This window comes from Carlito syrichta, unplaced genomic scaffold (assembly GCF_000164805.1).
Source record: "Carlito syrichta isolate Samal-C Ts95f unplaced genomic scaffold, Tarsius_syrichta-2.0.1 Scaffold306577, whole genome shotgun sequence".
NCBI classification, from domain to species: Eukaryota; Metazoa; Chordata; class Mammalia; order Primates; family Tarsiidae; genus Carlito; species Carlito syrichta.
This window is the reverse complement of record NW_007250673.1, coordinates 389425-407631: the sequence shown is the minus strand read 5'-3', so window position 1 is coordinate 407631 and position 18207 is coordinate 389425. Positions and strand designations below refer to the sequence as shown.

The following is an 18207-nucleotide window of genomic DNA, read 5'->3' as shown; positions in this document are numbered from 1 at the left end:
TCATAAAAACCTGTGGTGCCTAAACATGTATGTTACTTGTTCTTTTTTCAGTGTCAGAACAGCATTTGTAGAAGGAAACCTATGTCTTATCTTAGACTGTAGTATCAGAAAAGAAACAATACCGTAGCATTACAATTTTGACCTCTTTTTAACTACCTCTTAATTTCAACATGCAACATGTGACTATATTTATAGGACACCAAGTTATATCAAGTTATACCAAGCTTTATCTGTATTCAGTGGTTAATGATTTTACTTAAAAAAAACCCAAACAAAACAAAAACCTCCATTGATATAACTCAGTAAATGATTATAAAGCATTTACCAAACCTCAGGTCTTTTTATTAGGACCAGTCCGCCCCCTTGGAAGTTATGAAGATAATAAAATCAACCTGTTATTGATGCCCTCAGAAATGTTATTCTTCTTTTTTGGATTAGTTGTATGTCTGTTATAGAGTTTACTTACATTTAGCTGAATGTCCCAATAGAATATTTTGGAGTTGCATTAGTTATCTATTGTTGCCATAACAATTACAGCAAAATTATTGGCTTAAAACAGCACAGATTTGTTATCTTACAGTTCTGAAGGTCAAAAGTCTAAAATTGGTTTCACTGGACTAAAATCCAGGTGTTAACAGGGCTACATTCCTTCTGGAAACTCTGGGGAAAGTCCTTTTTCTGACCTTTTCTAGTTTCTAGAGGCTGCCTGCATTCTTCAGTTCATGGCCCCTTCTTCCGTCTTCAAAGCCAACAGTAAAGCATCTTCATCAGATCTCTCTGACTCTGACTCTTCTCTTTTTTTTTTTTTTTTTTTTTGAATCAGAGTCTCACTCTGTCACCCAAGCTGGAATGCAGTGGCACTCTCATGGCCACTGCAGCCTCGACCTGCAGGACTCAGGTGATCCTTCTGCCTCAGCCTTCCAAGTGACTGAAACTCAGGCGCATACCACCACTTCTGGCTAATTTTTTGATTTATTGTAGAGACTATGTCTCATCATGTGGCACAGACTGGTCTCAAACTTGTGGGCTCATCTTTTCATTTTTTTAATAAAAAGCATAATTACATTGGGCCAGATAATCCCGTATAATTTCCCTGTTTTAAGATCTTCAATTAACTCACTTTTGTAAAGTCTCTTTTGCCAGTTAAGGCAAATACATCCACAGGTTTCAAGTATTAGGACTGAACCTCTTTGGGGGCTATTATGCTGCCTACCACACAGGTAAATCTCACAATAGATTATCTTTCATCAAAATAGTTGTCCCTGCCTGCATCCTGAATTCATTCTAGTTCTAGGGTTTAGGATGTAGACAGAATAAACCCCAAAACCTAAACATAAAACAAAGAGAACCAAATCCTGAAAATTAGAAGTTGCTGCATTTTAAAAACCAAAGATTGTCAGATAAATATGGATAAACTATTCATGTAATCATTATATTAAACATCTTACTATATGGAAGGTGGGATCAAAATGCCATGCAATGCCCAGCTTGTTTTTGGAGGCTGATAAGTGCTTAATTATAATTTTGACTTTGATTAACCTTGTCAATGTAAGGCAGCTCAAATTGAGCCAGGAAATGAAGAGTGTTGCAAGAGGTGGGAGGGAAGAAGGAAGTTCGTTGGTCTTTCAGAAATTTACTTGCTAGACACATGTCCCTGTGCAGAAGTAATCCAGTTCCAAATTGGAATTAAATTGCTATATATTCATTTTACTTGACTCGGAAAATACACAAATCCTATTTCCACCACAACTGAGCATTTGGTAAGTGATTGGTGTCTAGGAACACTTCCCTGGAGCAGATTTGCGTTTCAGAATTCCTGAAGTGTGTCTGTTTGTATTACCTATTACTCTCTCTGTTACTCAACATCATTTGGGATGTCATACCAAGGCCAGAGCACTATGCTAGACCTCGGTGGCTGCCTGATCAAGTAGAGATTTTAAGTTTAGAATTAGAGGGCATGTCATCCTCCTATTTGATAGCTCTTGGTAAGTTGGGCACATAATATATGCTTAATCAATGCTTGTTGAGTAGAATGTAGAAAATTCATATTTTCAGTGGTAGGTCATAGCTCCTAATTTGCAACTAACATATCTTCAAATGACTAAAACAGAGCCCTAGGAAACAGTGGTTTTGCTCTAACTCTCAGTACTTTGCATTCATGATTAATTACATCCAGACGGCCATAACTGCTTGGCTTTCCCACGTGCTCCATTATGAGCAGTCTAGAGATTCATTAGTTTTCTTGCAGGAAAGATGGAAAGTCTCATCCTGATCTGATTGTCTGGACCTCTGGCATCTGTCTTCCAGCCCTGTCCATGAGGGTGCTGAGTTCAGGTTCCCTACTGTTGGCTCTGGTGATGCCACTTTGCAGCCAGCAGAACCAACTTCCTCCCCACACTCCTCACATTGAGCAGGACCCTGAATGCCCCCTGCAACTGCCTTACTTTAAAGGAAGGGAAAGAGAGCAAGGAGAAGTGAGAGCCGGAATGAGGGTGGCGTGGGAAGTGAGGAATGAATGGCAGGGAGAAATGCATGGGGGGTGGGGGGGGAAGATTATGAAAGAGAAGATGCCAGGGCGGGAGGCCTCCTGAAGTGAGATGCAGAAAGTAGGAAGTAGGTGGGAGGGAGGCGACTAACAGGGAGAACAATAGAGCCTTGCCTTTGTCGCCCTAGGTCTCACTCTGTGGAAATTTCTGATATGCCAAATATAACCAATCAGCTTTTAAAAGGTTTCAATCATAACCCTAGGATATCTGAATGACATGTGAATATTAAACATTTTCAGGGTTTTTTGGGTTACGAAAACATCATCTCTTTTTCAAAGTCAGTATTTTAAAAATTCCTTCATTTATCTCATTCTAAATTTCTTCTCCTCTTGCCCCTGTTTGTTATAGATAAACATTCCTATTTAGTACTAAATTTCTTGCTATTATTCAACTTTGTGAAATTTTTCTCTGGAATCTGGCTTTAGTGGAGTCTCTTTCTTTTTGAGAATCTTATGCTTTTTCTCATTTCTGTTCACTATATCCTATTTTCTTTCTCATCTTAACTACTTCCTTGTTTTTTGAGTTTTGAGGGTTTTGTTTCCTTGTTGATCTTTCTGTTGCTCAGCAAGTCCCATTTGAGTTTCTCCTGAAACCAGTGCTTTGAAGTGAGTTTCTTGCTTTTCTGCCTGGAAATGTCATCCTGGCTTCTTTCTCAGCCAGTCTGGTCTGTCAGTCCCACTGAGTCCTGAGGCCTGTACAACCAGGTCCCTCTGCCCTGTGCATGCAGGAGAGCCTTGTTAGTGCTCACTGCCTCTAATGACCTCTAGACACCAAGGCTACCTGCTTGGATTGGAGATTAATGAAGCTTGGACACCATCTTCCAGAGCCTTTCTAACTTCTGCCCTAAAGATCCAGGAAGAATATATTCCCTCCCCAAGTGAAGAGGTTCTCAGAGGACCTGTTGAACTCAGGACTCACATGTGGGTTTAGGAAAGGGAGGAAATTGAAGAGCTGTGCCCTGTGCTTGCCCAGAATCTGGAATTATATCACAGAGTCCAGGAACTGACACTCTTAGGTCCAAGAGCTCCCTGAATGATCTGGCAAATCACTGTGCTTGCCATCATGGTTCAGGGACCTTTTAGTTTGCAAGGTTTGGGTCACATTGTCAAGAAGAGCTCCGTTGCTGGTGGAGTTGGTTGCTTGGCAAAGCAAGTATTATGTTCTTGAGGCCCAAACATGAATAAAGCAGGTTCCCAGCCCTCAAGAAACTCTCATCTTACCAGGAGGAGGCAGGAGATTATTCAACAAATATTTGTCAACTGCTTGCCCTGTTCTTGATGCTGTGAATAAAATAGGGCCACGCTCAGCATGGAGTTTGAAATCAAGTTGGGGCATAGGCAGATATGCAAACTATAATAATAAGGTAAAATGTTACCATGATGTGGGAACACAAAGAAGAGACAGTTAGCTCAGGATTTTAGGAAAGCCTTTCCAGATGAAGCAAGATGTAGCCTGAAAACTAAAGGATGACAGATACTTTATAAGTCAAGAGCAATGGAAGTAGGAAGTAATTAGAATGCACTGTAATAAATGCCATCCTAGACAGGGCTGGTCATAGTCTGTGGGAACCTGCAACTTGAGTGGTCAGGAGCAGTGGACAACGTGTTTAAGAATTTGACTTTTGCCAGTAAAACACTTTCATGTGAGGGACTGTTCTCTATTAAGGCAATTAATCTTCCTTTTCTGTTTGGAAAGGTGATATGCTTGACCTTTTGAAGTGGAGAACCCACCCAGACAAGATCACTGGCTGTCTCTCTAAATTAAAAGAAATTGATGGCTCAGAGATAGTAAAGGTATATACTGCTGTGTTACTTTTCCTCTTGGAAATTCGTAGAATAAAGAACATTTGGAGGGAGAGGACAGATTGTATTTAATTCATCATTTACTGCTTCTTTATCTAACAGTTTCTGCAGGATACACTGGATACTTTATTTGGAATTTTAGATGAAAATTCTCAAAAATATGGGTCTAAAGTGTTTGATTCTTTGGTAAGTTTAAATTCACTTCATTCTATTTCCACAATTTTGTCTCTCAATCTTGATTTTCGCAAGACCATTTCAGAAATAAGTACTTAATAATGTAAGAGTTCATTTTAAAAAGAACCCAAAAATCTGGATTTGCATTCCATTTTATAAAGCTCAATTTTCTTTTTAGGTTCACATAATAAATTTGCTGCAAGATAGCAAATTTCATCATTTTAAGCCTGTAATGGACACTTATATCGAGAGTCATTTTGCTGGGGCACTTGCATACAGGTAAGGCCCTTTATCTTGTAATTGGTTTAGAAGTGTTTCCTTTTGAGATTCTCTCAGCAGAAGAGCTACATAGGAAAGCTGAAGAGGGAGTGTAGGATGAAATGAAACCCAACAACTGAAGTGTCTCTTGAGACAGTCTCGTCCCTCCTCATACATCCTTTTTTAATGGCTAGAACTTATTTTGATTAAAAAGGGGAAAAAAAGAACTTCTCAGATACTATTCTTGAGACCAAAAATATCAAGTCTTTTCCTTCTTGTCTCTCTTTCACTTGAGAGTCTTTGGCCCCAAATGTCTGGTTATTTCACTGTGGCTGTGGAGAGTGCTATTAAATCACTGTACTCCCTGAGGATTATAGTTGTCCATGAGAGAGAAATACAAATAGAAAACAACCTTTGCCTTCATACTTGCTGAAAGTCATTCATTCATTCATTCATCTGTTAAGATGTACTGAGTGCCTACTGTGTGCCGAGCACTATGCTTTGTGCTGATAATGTAAACACTGGTCCCTGGCCTCAAGCAATTTAGTCATTGGGTTCTATCTGTGGATAGCAGCTGCCATTTTAATTGCTCCTCCTTTCCTGCCAGCTCAGATGATGCTAGTAAGGCCAAGAGGGAATGAATAATATCACGCTTTAGTTAGCACCTGCCTAGTAGATAATTGCCAGAAGTCCACAGCTTCTCTCTTTTAGTCCTGAGAATAACATCTTCCCAGTCTTTGACCCTGGAATGTACTCCCTTGTTCTATCTCCTGAGTCCAATGCTGTCTATGCTGTTCTACCTTTCTACCTTACACCTTAAGTACCTATGGGCATGCACATATACCATCTCCCAGAGTTGAGATAAAAGAGCATAGAATCAGGTTTTTACCCCTTTCCCTTCATCTCAGTGATATATAAAGGATAGCAGGTAATAAAATAAGCACTTGACCCTGTTAACTTGGGCATGCCCCACCATGTCATGTAAAGATCTGTGTCTCCAACATTTCAATGAATAAAAGTATTTGTATAAGACTAGACCATCTGTCAACATGAATTTTTGTGGCAGATGAAAGGTAACAGCAGGAATAGTTTTGAAATGTTGGCCCATTCAGTCTAATAATTTGGGCCCTAACATTTCAGGGTGGACAGGATAGCAGTATCATCAGTTCTAAAAAGGCAAGGTAATGCTTGTGAAATCCTCTCAGGCTATGGGTGGTCAAAAACTCACTGATATGTTGTCTTAAAAATCATGCTTCCTGCAGCATGTATCTACTGGCACATCCAAGTTTTCTCTGACTGAAAGAAAAATTGCTGTGTCAACTATGTTTCTTAGAAGCCAAGAAGTGACCAAAGTTTAACGTGGCAAGACTGTGGTTTTGAGAGTTGTGGGTTGTTGTTTTGAATTTTTGTTTTCTCTACAAATTAAAAAAAAAAAAAAACAGCTTGATTTTTTTAGAACTTCTCCTACTGAGGCACATGTTAACAGTAAGCCTTGTTCTCCTCACAGGTCGGAGAACTGGCTTGATAAATCCATAGGTATGACTTGGAGTGAGGAGATGCTTCCTTTATCCCTCCCCACATCCCCTTTTGCCTCAAGTGAAGGATATTTTATCCAGCTATTTACGTGGACACTGGGGAAAAAAAAGAAATCCCAATTAGCAGTCATCCAGGATTGACCGTGACAGTCATACTTCCAGACATCCGCTTGGTCGGAGTCCTTTTCTCCGACATTTATGTTGAACCATTTGGAAGCACTGCCAGAAACAGCAGGGCAAAGGAGTTATGTCCATTGAGTGTTGCTTCTCTCTTACACATCAAAAAAGGGCAGAATGTTGAGCCACAGACTTAGTAACATTATTATATAGTAGTTTGACAGGAAAATATGAGAACTGATGGGAAAAGAAGCCTCATTGTGATACAATGAAGTATTTAGTTTGTTGATTTCATTGAGAATTAGACCGATTCTGCCTTCCGCATGTTTCTCCCTGTATTTTAGAGATCTCATCAAAGTGCTCAAATGGTACGTGGACAGGATCACAGAAGCAGAGCGGCAGGAGCATATCCAGGAGGTGCTGAAGGTGATAACATGCTGTTGATAACAGATAGCACAGTCTAACTAAGCTGCTGCGTGCTGACGCTGAAACTAATTGGTTTCCTCTGCACAGACAGTAGTAATTGGTGATGATATATTACTGACATTCCAATTCAAGGATCTTAATCGGTTTGTAGCTGCTTGAAAGCTGATGAAATGTGAAAGAAACTTTGCCAGACTCATCCACTGGAAGCTGCTTGGGAGTGAATCCTTGCTCCACTGTACTCTAGAACACTTGGAGTGGAGTCTAGGACTAGCAGGAGAGGGAAGGTTTGTGAGAGTAGACTACAGAGGGGCAGTTAAGCTTAGCAGTTCCTGGCTCTTGCTTGCACCAACTTGACCGAGACCATCTGTGAATCATTTGTATTAAATTTTAAGAGCAAATATGGTGGCTTAGCCAGAATCACAGTGAGGAAAGCTAAGGCTTTCCCGGATCTCTTGGTTTTGCACTGTCCATATCTCTGGGCCCTATATGCTCAGTTGTGTGTGGTGGTGATAATACCTGACTTGCAAACATGTTCAAAAAGAACACAAATTCTTTCTGGGGTTTTTTTTTGTTTGTTTTTTTTGTTGTTGTTGTTGTTTTTGAGTTGGCGTCTCCCTCTGTCACCCAGGCTGGAGCTCACGGCCACTGCAACCTCGACCTGCTGGGATCAGGTGATCCATCTGTCTCAGCCTTCCAAGTAGCTGGAACTACAGGCATGCGCCACCATGCCTAGTTAATTTTTTGGTTTATTGTAGAGATGAGGTCTTGCCATGTTGCTCAGGCTGGTGTTGAACTTCTGAGCTCAGGCAGTCCTCTCGCCTCTGCCTCCCAAAGTGCTGGGATTATAGACATGAGCCACTGTGCCCGGCTAAGAACATAAATTCTTAATGGGATTGTCCAGTAACAGCGATGGAAGTCTTCTGATTCCTCCTGTTAAGTACCATCCTATTTGGCATTAGTAGATAAAAAGAGGTCATGTGTACATTTTATTAAACAAACATTTTGTTAATTATACATTTATCACTTTGGTCTGATGGCAGGTAAGATGCTAATTGACAAGAGTACCTACCAAAGCAAAATTATTTTTGAAAAAAGTTACCTCTTTGTTGACTATATTTTTAAAACTTGGAGGATCCAAAATATTTCGTGTTTATAATGTGCCAGAATTATAAAGTGTTTCTTTTTTTTTTTGAGTTGGAGTCTCAGTCTGTCACCCAGACTAGAGTGCAGTGGCACACTCCCAGCCACCACAGCCTCGACCTGTTGGGCTCCGGCGATCCTTCCACCTCAGCCTTCCAAGTAGCCGTAACGACAGGCGCACGCTACCACACCCGGCTAATTTTTGATTTATTGTAGAGATGAGGTCTTGCCAACTTGCCCTGGCGTGTCTGAAACCCACGGGCTCAGGCAATTCACTCACCTCGGCCTCCCTAAATGCTGGGATTACAGGCTGAGCCACCGAGCCCGGCCTATAAAGTGTTTCTATATTTTCTATATGTTGTTCTCATTAGGCATCAGAGAAGAGTGCTCTTCCCTCTACTAAATACTGTTCAAAATCTCATAGGGCCTTAGTGTTTAAATCAATAATTTAAAAGTCTAATGCTGTACCATGGTTTTTATGCTGTCATTGTTATGACAATACCCCTGGTCTCCTTTGAAGCTAACTTTTTATTTATTTTTAAGGCACAAGAGTACATTTTCAAGTATATCGTTCAATCTCGAAGGCTGTTTTCTCTTGCCACTGGTGGACAAAATGAAGAGGAATTTCGCTGCTGCATCCAGGAGCTTCTCATGTCAGTCCGTTTCTTTCTTTCCCAAGAGAGCAAAGGGTCTGGAGCATTATCTCAGTCACAGGTATTTTGTTTGTTTGTTTTTTATTCTATTGTATTTTTTTAAAGACAGGATGTCACTATATAGCCCAGGCTGGAGTGCAGTGACCGTTCACAGGCACTATCTCACTGCTGATCACACAGGAGAGTTGACCCGCTCTGTTTTCTATCTGGACTGGTTCACTCCTTCTTATGCAACCTGGGTGGTCCCTGCTCCCAGGGAGTAATTTTTTTCATCTCTGCTAAATAGAGGAAAAACATGAGTGTAGTGTATTCATAAGTGGATGTTTTCTCCACAGAAATTCATAGCTCAAGTTTTTATTTGTAGCTTAACCAACTTTATGAATAGACTTTTTAAAATCTCCCAGTTTCTGGGTACCAGCCGAGCGGAGGAGGGCTGCCTTTCCTCAGAACCTTCTCTCTCTGCCTGGAGAGGCTATTGGTTTTCATCAGCCTCATTTCTACTTACCAGAACACATACTGATGATTGGACGTGCTGTCACCATTAGCCCTGGGGAAGGAGTTTCACTAGAGCCAGTCTCTAGCAGTTCTTTTTCCCAAGTCTCTCACTGCATTTTAATCTGTCAATTTGAGAACCATTATATTGGACACAGCTAAACTGCATGTTGCTTTGTTTTATTTAACTTGACCCTAATCATCCTGGGACCGATCTTACAAGACTAGTGCTGAATTGCTGCTGCCCAATTCTATTGCCAGAAGTTGCCCTACTTTTTTTTTTTTTTTTTTTTAAGAACTGAATCCATCCACTTTCCAAATAGCATGGCTTTTAACATGCTCCATGAGATAATTTCAAATATCTTTCTTAATTCTTCTTGTATACTTTAAGTTCCAATGACTTGGTTTAAAAACCTATCAGAAAGAGAAGTACCCTCTTACCTTGCCCTGGAGACAAAGACAATAATCATTGAGAACAAGGGCATAAAATGGGAGATTAGAAAGTGAAAGTAGATCCTTAAAGCAGTGTTGTTGAAACTTGTGTCATGTGACATTCGGAAGGCAAAACACCAGAAATGCACCAACCACCTAATAATAATGCTATACTTTTCCTGACTGTTTAAGGTGCTGTTCTTGTTACTCTACTCTTTACAGAGGTAGCTCATCCTCTGTTTGGGCAAGGATACAACTCAAGTTCTTTTAAATGTTATTTTGGCCCTTTCGTCAACAGTACCATCCCTGCACTATAGGAACTTGCCAGAGACTTCAATGTCAAATTCCCACTAGCCAAACCCTACTTAAAGCAGTTCTATTTGAAAAGGGTAATCCATGTTAGTCCTTTAGATCAGCATTCTCAGAAATATACTGTTTCTACAAAAGTGATTCAAAATGTATTTGAGTTTTCATTCTGAGATTTTTATTTTAAACCTTTATCAGTTATGGGAATGAAACTTATCTAATTAACATCTGAAAATTATTTTCTTTCTCTTAAGAGTAGTCATGATTTCTTACTTCTTAGGGGTTCAAGAGATTGTTTTCCCTCCCCCTTAAAGTTAGAGAAATATTTCTTTACCTTTTCCACTGAGTCCTGGCCCCACTACGGTTACTTAGGTCACTGTGGCACAGCAGGATGGAGCAGCCCTGCTGTTCTCTCTTCAGTATACTGACTTCCACTGCTCTTGATTGTATAAGTTCTATCCTACAACCAAGTGTGAGAAACAACTTCAGCACCTTCAAAGAATCATATTTGAATCTTTTGGCCTTGGCTTTTAATCAAGAGGTAATCTATAAAATGTATAAAATACATACATAAAGTTTCTGAATATCTTTATAAACTCTACTGAAGTCATTCTCTATTATTTTGTGCAGTATCCCTCATTTGTAAATGTTGATGTGAGAATTTTATTTTTAGTTTGATGCTGAGAAGAAATTCATATAAATGATGAGGTGGTTCGTTTTCTTTGTTAAGCAATGAGAGCTTTGCCCCCTCTATATTTTGGGGAAAAGGAGACTGCTACACACCTCTTCCCGTACTAGGTTGCCTTTTGATCCAACTCCTCTCTTCAAAGAAACAGTGTCACTAATCTGATGGGCCCAATGATTTAGTTTTCTGTTGCTGCAACAAGTGATCATAAGCTCAATGGCTTTAAACAGCACTCATTTATTAGCACATGGCTCAATAGGTCAAAAGTCCTGGCAGCCTTAGTTGAGTTTTCTGCTTAGGATATCCTAAAGCTAAAATCCAAGTGTTGATGTCTTATCTGGAAGCTCAGGAGAAGTTGCTTTCATGATCTTCTATGGTGTTGGCAGAAATTCATTGCCTTTTTTTTTTTATTATTATAAGACTAAGTTCTCATTTCCTTGATGGTTGTCAGCCAGGTATTACGGGAAACCAGTAGTGAGGGGAGGTGCTTTCCTTCCTTGGCTTGTGGCTGCTCCATCTTCAAAGCCAACAACAGTATGTCAAATCTTGCTCATGCTTTGAATCTGTCGACTCCTGCTGCCAGTCAGAGAAAACTGTTTTAAGGGCTCCTGTGATTTGATGAGGCCCACCTGGATAATCTCCATATTTTAAGATCCACTGACTGGTTAGTAACCTTCATTACATCTGTAAAATTCCATGTGCCCTAATGTAATCACAGGAATACAGAGGTCATGGGAGTCATCTTAGAAGTCTGTCTGCCACATTGGAGCCAAGGGTATCCATTGGTGTGGGTTTTGCTATTAGGCTACCTTTTAGGCAGAAACCCAGTTTCCCTGCTCCATTTCATACTTTTTCCATGCAGGCTACAACTCAAGGTATATCCCATCTCCTGGAGGTAGAGCAGCTATCCCAGCAGTCCTTCAAGGTATATCAGTGGACGGCTGCATCACACATCTGTCCATCCTGGTCCTGCTGGGGAGGTTCATTTGGTCTTCCTGGCCCAAATGGAACTCACTAATGATGCTGTCCTTGGTAGCCCTGCCCTGGGAGAACTAAGGGCTACTCAACCAGTGTAACCTGGTTCTTGATTGTCCATTGCATGGACAGACCCCAACCCCAGGATCCCCAGGAGAAGAAAGGAACCGACTGAAGGAGTAGAGGAACAAGACTCTGATGCAAATTTCTAATAATTACCTTTCCCTGTTTGTCTTGGCTACCCGGAAGGTCAAAACTAAATTGTAATTTTATTTTTATTTGTGGTAAAAACTCTTAGCTTGCCCTGATAGAACCATCTTTATGCCCTCATCACAAAGTCCTTGTTCCTTTATCCTTTTTAATGTGTATGTATATGTGAGATTATATATCAAATATATAAGTATCCGAATGCATGTATGTATACATGCATATACATACATACATTCAGATACTTATTTAAAGTCAAGGTATAAGCAGGTACTTTCAGATACTTATTTGAAGTCAAGAAGTATAAGTAAAGAATGAGTAAGTAAATTAGGAGATACCTGAGGAAAATCAACTTAGTTGATTTTTCAGTAATCAGAAAGCTAGGTTGGTTTTATTTTATTTCATCTGTATGATCGCTCTTTGCAGAATGAAGTGAAGGTTATATAAATATAGTCTTTAACAGAGATATCAGGTGTTTAGTTTTAAATATATCCAAGTAAATCTGTAATTTTTGAGAGTCAAGGGGCATAGCTATTGACCTGCAGCACCTTAAGCATTTGGATGGCTCTGGCATCAAAAATACATCTTGGCTTTTCTAGATATTTTTGCTACTGCTGTATAAATAAATACTAAAGTCCTTGAATTTGAGGTTGATTTCGTGTTTGAATCATCAGCACATGTAGATGCGACCTACTTTCCAATGGAGTCACATCTCACTGGTAAACCAGCTAGTACTTGAATCTTAGCATATTAGAAACACATGCCTCCTTCCTTCACCAGGTACATTTGAGGCTAGTCGACTCTTCCTTCCTTTGCCCTCCTTTTATGGAATTTTAAAAGGCTAAGTTTACTTGTTTGTTTTGATGTACCATCCTAGCCCAATTTTTTTAAGTAGGCCCCTTGGGATTTGATGTTAGCATCTTTTTTCTCCATAAGAAATGATTATCAGGTTTTTAAATTTACATTAAAGAAATATGGTTTTTAGTCTGTACACGCAATTCTTGGTTTAAAATAGATCTTGAAGCAAACCAGGATTTATTCTAATGATCTTTTCATTTTACAAGTGATGAAACTAAAGTCTAAATGATGAAGCTAAAGGATGTTGAAATAACTTTCTAAAGTCACAGAATTGACTAGAAGCAAAGTTAGTAAACATAACCTGGGTCTTCTGATGCCCTGTCCTATGTTTTTGTTTTTAAATCATGAATTGAGCTCCTTAGGGAATTAATATGTTAGAGTCTTTAAAGATAAATGCTATTTAAATGGGCATTCAGAAAGCTTCTTCAAAAAGGAATGAGATATAAATGACTACAATTCAGGTCTTGGTTGAGCATTTTGTCTCTGAGCATGAGGCATTTTGCTGATTCTGTGGTGCTTTTGCCAATCCTTTTGCTAATGTCAGTGATTTTCCAGAATTTCCTAGTTTTTATGATATTGCTCCTTTGTCCTATTCTGCTTCACTCTTTAAACAAATTTTTGCCTTTTTAACTTAAGGTAGCAGGTACATTTTATATTCATTTTCCAACCATTCAAAAATACTCATCCTGGTCCTTAAACTCACTGACATGGGAGTTGATTTAAGTTTCTTCTTCTTTTCAAGGCAGTGTTTCTGAGTTCTTTCCCAGCCGTGTACTCAGAACTGCTGAAGCTCTTTGATGTCCGGGAAGTGGCCAACTTGGTACAGGACACGCTGGGCAGCCTGCCGACCATCCTGCATGTGGATGATTCCCTGCAGGCCATTAAACTGCAGTGCATTGGCAAAACTGTGGAAAGCCAGCTATATACCAACCCAGGTAGGGTGGTGAGTCTTTCAAAGGAAATAGTATCTCTGGAAGGCCATCATTTACATCTTGTAGTCATGGTTAGCAGAAACAATTCAAAACAAAAATACTAAGGATATCTTCTCAGAAGTATTGTTTATTTGGATGGTAAATTTATTTTGTAGTTAAATGCAAAAGTATGAATATTAAAAACTGTATTTCTAGAAAGAAGCCTCAACAAGTAAAAAAACTTATTAAAGTAGATTCCATTCATATTTTCACATGAATATGTACTTGTGTGTATATAATTTTTTGAAAGAGGGTTTCAAATAGAGTAAACAACCTTTTTACATTATTTTATTGTAAAATATTTGAAGCATACAGAGAGAATAGAGCATAATATGGTTAAATCGTTAATAAATTAAACATTTGCTTTAGTTTTTTTATTAAGAAATTCACTGTAGATATACTCAAGGCCTTCCTGTATATTCTCTCACTTGCTTCATAGAAATTTCCATTATCAGAGACTCTGGTTCCTATTTTCTGTTCCTTTATTACATAGTTATAAAAGTATGTGTATATGAGTACATAGTTATAAAGCATGTATGTATGATTTTTTTTATCTTTATCTATGTGTTTGTTTGTTTAAGTCAGAGTCTCATTCTGTTGCCCAGGCTGGAGTGCAGTGGAAAACTCACAGTTTTTCGTGCCCTCTACCTCCCAGGCTCAGGGGATCCTTCCTCCTCAGCCTCCCATGTAGCTAGGACTATAGGCGTGCATCACCATGCCTGGTTAATTTTTTAATTTTTTTGTGGAGACAAGGTCTCCCTATGTTGTCCAGGCTGGTCTCGAACTCCCGGGTTCAAACAAGCCTCTAGCTTCAGCCTCCCAAAGTGCTGGGATTATAGATGTGAGCCACCACTGCACCCTGCCTTTTCATCTTTACATGATAGCATTATGTTGCATGTCATTCTTTAGGGTGCCTTTTTTAAAATTAATACTTTTTTTATTTGTTCATGCCACTAGATATAGCTCTGGTTTATTCTTTTTTAATGTACTATTTCACTGAATTAACTTATCATAGCTAATTTATTTTTTTCCTCTTGAGGAAAAAAGTTTTTTCCTGAAATAAATAATGCTTCAATCAATGTAAAAGAAAGTTTAACTTTCTGATTTCTTTCAGTAAAAACATACCTCATCATGGAGAAAAGATGTTTCTTATCATGGTTTCCAAACTCTGTTGCTTAGAGTCCATATAGGCTCTGTTGCGGAAGCCGGGGACTCCCTCCAGCTAGGGAGCAGGGAATGGCGGGGGTGGAGATCCTGAGACCCCAGTTAAACTCAAGCACCAGCTCTGCTCTCACCACTCTAAGCCAAGTTCAAGCCCGTCCCCGAGGCATTAGTCATTTCTGCCATATTTCTCCCACACTGTCCAGATAATTCTTTGTTAGGTTAAAGTCTTACGCCAAAAGAACAACACAGATGATCAAAATTGTTTTCACCTGTAAGGACATTATTTGATGGGTTTGTGTTCACTGTATGCCCCAGAGAGATGTACTTTGTGGACCCAGTTTCTTGTTGATTCCTGATGCTCTGTAGGTGGAAGAGAAATCAGGATTAGAAATTTAGGAAGAAAAGAAGCTGCTGCGATCCAGGAGCAAGAATGTTGGGACTTGGTGGGAGCAGAGGATCTTTATTGGGGTTAGGAGGAGTACAAGGACTCATGAGACCCAGAAAACGTGACGCTGCAGGGTTTGTGTAGCAGGTCTTGTAATGGGTTTAAACTTCCGCTCAGAGCCTCTGGGTTCTTTGCAGTGACTGGGGACTCCCTCCAGGCTCAGGAGCCCTGGAGGAGCATCTAGAGCCAATGATGGGAAGCTCATGATTGTGATACAGTGGCACAGAGGAGGAAAGGGGGAAACATTTGCTGAGGAGGTTGATCATGAGGGAGCAAAAGCAGCTCGCAGTCAACGGAATACTTAGCACATGCAGGTGTTCCTGAGGAAAGGCTTCTGTCACTGCCCCAGCAGGTGGCTTGGCTTGGTGTTTTCTGACTCATCCTCAAGGAAAACAGAGCCTGCCATATATAAATGGCAGGGCAGAACACATCAGAAAAGAGCCCATTTTCTTGGGGAAAAACAGGAAGTGTCCCTGAGAACTTTCCAAGGTTCAAAGTACCCTCTGTTTAAATCACATGGGACTACACGAGAGTTAGGGAAACCTGAAAAGTGTTTCTAGAAGCTCTTAAGTTCTAAGTCAGAAACTGTGGACTGAAGGGATGGACAGGCATATCTGTGTTGTCTGGTTGAATAGGAGGTTGTGTAAGGAAAATAAGATATGAATGCACATAGCAGGCTCCACAGACAGTGTCAAAGAACAGGATGCGATCTCTTGAGTTGTGGTTAGGAGAGGCCATGCTACATCTTGCAAAAATAGGCAAGATAGATAACTAGAAAAAAAAGAAAAGGCACAATAAAAAAAAATTATCAAGACCAGCCTGGGCAACATAGCAAGACCTTATCTCTACCAAAAATAAAAAAAAAAAGCCAGGTGTAGTGGCATACCTGTAGTCCCAGTGACTCCAGAGACCCCAGTGACTCCAGGTGGAAGGATCGTCTGAGCCCAGGAGGTGAAGGCTGCAGTGAACCACGAGCATGCCACTGCATTACAGCCTGGATGACACAGTGAGGTCCCAACTCTCCAACTCAAAAAAAAAAAAGCTGTGTAACTAAAACTCATCACAAAAGCAGTCCCAGTGGTAGTTCACTCAAAATAACAGGTAAAAGGATTACGTCAAACACTTTTGACTTCTCTTTTTTAAAAAAAGCACATGCAACTCTTACAACAGAGAAAAGTTTTTTTGTTTGTTTTTTCTGTTGTTGTTTTTAGGGAATGTAGGATTGAATATCCCAGTTTTTTTCATATTTCCCCAGAGGAACTGTATCCGAAGGACAAGGAGTGGGTTAAAATTTTATTTTACTGTTAACATAGAGAAATGAATGGCATCAGCAAAATATGGTGAAATAAGACTCATGTTTTGGATATAGTTATAGCATAGTCACTTCCCATTGCTCCTGTGACAGTAACTGCAAATTCGGTGGCTTAAAACAACACAAGCTTCTTATCCTGCAGTTCTGTAAGGCAGAAGTCCAAAATGGGTCCCGATGAACTAAAATAAAGGTGTTACCAGAGCTGTATTCCTTTTCTGAGAGTCTAGGGAACAATTCATTTTCTTTAGAAGCCGCCTGTGTCCCTTGGCTTGCAGCTCCTTCCTCACTCTCCAAAGCCAGCAGCACAGCATCTTCAAATCTGTCCCTGCCTCTGATTATCTTATCAATTCCATTTTTAAGGACTCCTGTGTTTATATCACGCCCACCTGGATCATCCAAAAAAATATCTCCTTCTCAACATCCTGAACTTAATCACATCTGCAGAGTCTCTTTTGCCATAACATGTGTACAGGTTTCGGAAATTAGGACATGGACATCTTTAGGGGACCAATATTTCACCTACCACCTAAGGGTAAAAGAAACAGATTCAAAAGCAGTGTGATGGCCTAACTCCTTATAAGAAGGTGAAAAACACTCTGAAATCTAACATTTTTATTTATTTATTGAAAGTTTTTAAAAATGAGACATAAAAGTGCCATAATTGTGTCATTGTACACATCCTGACCAGATGGAGATTACAAATGACACTTTCTTGATAAAAAACTATTAACCTGAAATAATGGTAAGACAAAAAGTGGGGATCAGGATATCAGGGGGTCTCAGCTGGGTACGTATTCAGCTAAATTCAAAGCACTTAATTCTTGACCTGCCTTAATGACAGTTCCATTTCTCTGAACATAGAGTATGGCAAAGACAGTTGCTATTCTGAGTATATTTCTGACCAGCAAAGAACTGGTTAATAATATAGAAGTAAGAAGAATCTGAGAAAGTGGCCTTATTTTTTTGGAAGGTTTATATTAACCAGAGAAAGGAGTACAGAGGGCAGTTTAGCAATGGCAAAAAAGAGTAGACTTGATACATAGAAGCTGGGGAGGAAGAGGAAGACATAGAGGGGGTGACAGCAGGGAGGTCCTTTATTCTATTAGCCTGGAAGCAAGAGAGGGGGCACAGAGTCTCCTGGACTCTGCAAGGTCTGAGTCTGCTAGAGCTGTGGGCTTCACTTTCGCCTTGCTCTTGTCCCCATTACTTGGCACTCGATGATTTATTTAGCAGAAGTCTGCAGTCATTTTATTGTGAGTTATCTTCTTGCTAAGAAATAGTTATATATGTCCCTACTTCGGGATTGTTGAGCCATTTATCAAGCAAAACCCAGTGCAGATAAAGAGGCGAGTCTAAATGCCTAAATGCCCTGGGCATGTACCACCAAGGAGAAGCACGCTGGTGCAACTTGCTTTCACCTCCAAACTATAAAACCAAGTATTTGGGAGTAGGAATTTCTTAATAAAGTAATAAAATTAATTTATTTTTTCTTTTTCACAAACTCCATATTCTCCACTAACAGTTTTGTGGATTTCATGCAAGGCTAAAGGGAGACAGGGAAAAAGATACACAACTAGACTATTTTTAAAGTATATCCTGAGCTGGGCTCGGTGGCTCAGCCTGCAATCCCGCACTTTGGGAGGCTGAGGTGAGTGGATTGTCTGAGCCCGCGGGTTTGAGACCCACCTGGGCAACTTGGCGAGACCTCA

At 39.9% G+C, this 18207-nt stretch overlaps 1 protein-coding gene across 1 annotated transcript in view; it reads left to right on the top strand.

The window, feature by feature from the left end:
• DOCK4 (dedicator of cytokinesis 4) overlaps window positions 1-18207 on the top strand; it is a 534984-nt gene that overhangs the window by 387890 nt on the left and 128887 nt on the right. The window contains exons 18-23 of the mRNA XM_021715022.1: window positions 4242-4339; window positions 4451-4534; window positions 4701-4801; window positions 6777-6858; window positions 8542-8712; window positions 13349-13541. Of these exons, the coding sequence (XP_021570697.1) occupies window positions 4242-4339; window positions 4451-4534; window positions 4701-4801; window positions 6777-6858; window positions 8542-8712; window positions 13349-13541 (729 nt within the window). The remainder of the gene's footprint in view (window positions 1-4241; window positions 4340-4450; window positions 4535-4700; window positions 4802-6776; window positions 6859-8541; window positions 8713-13348; window positions 13542-18207) is intronic.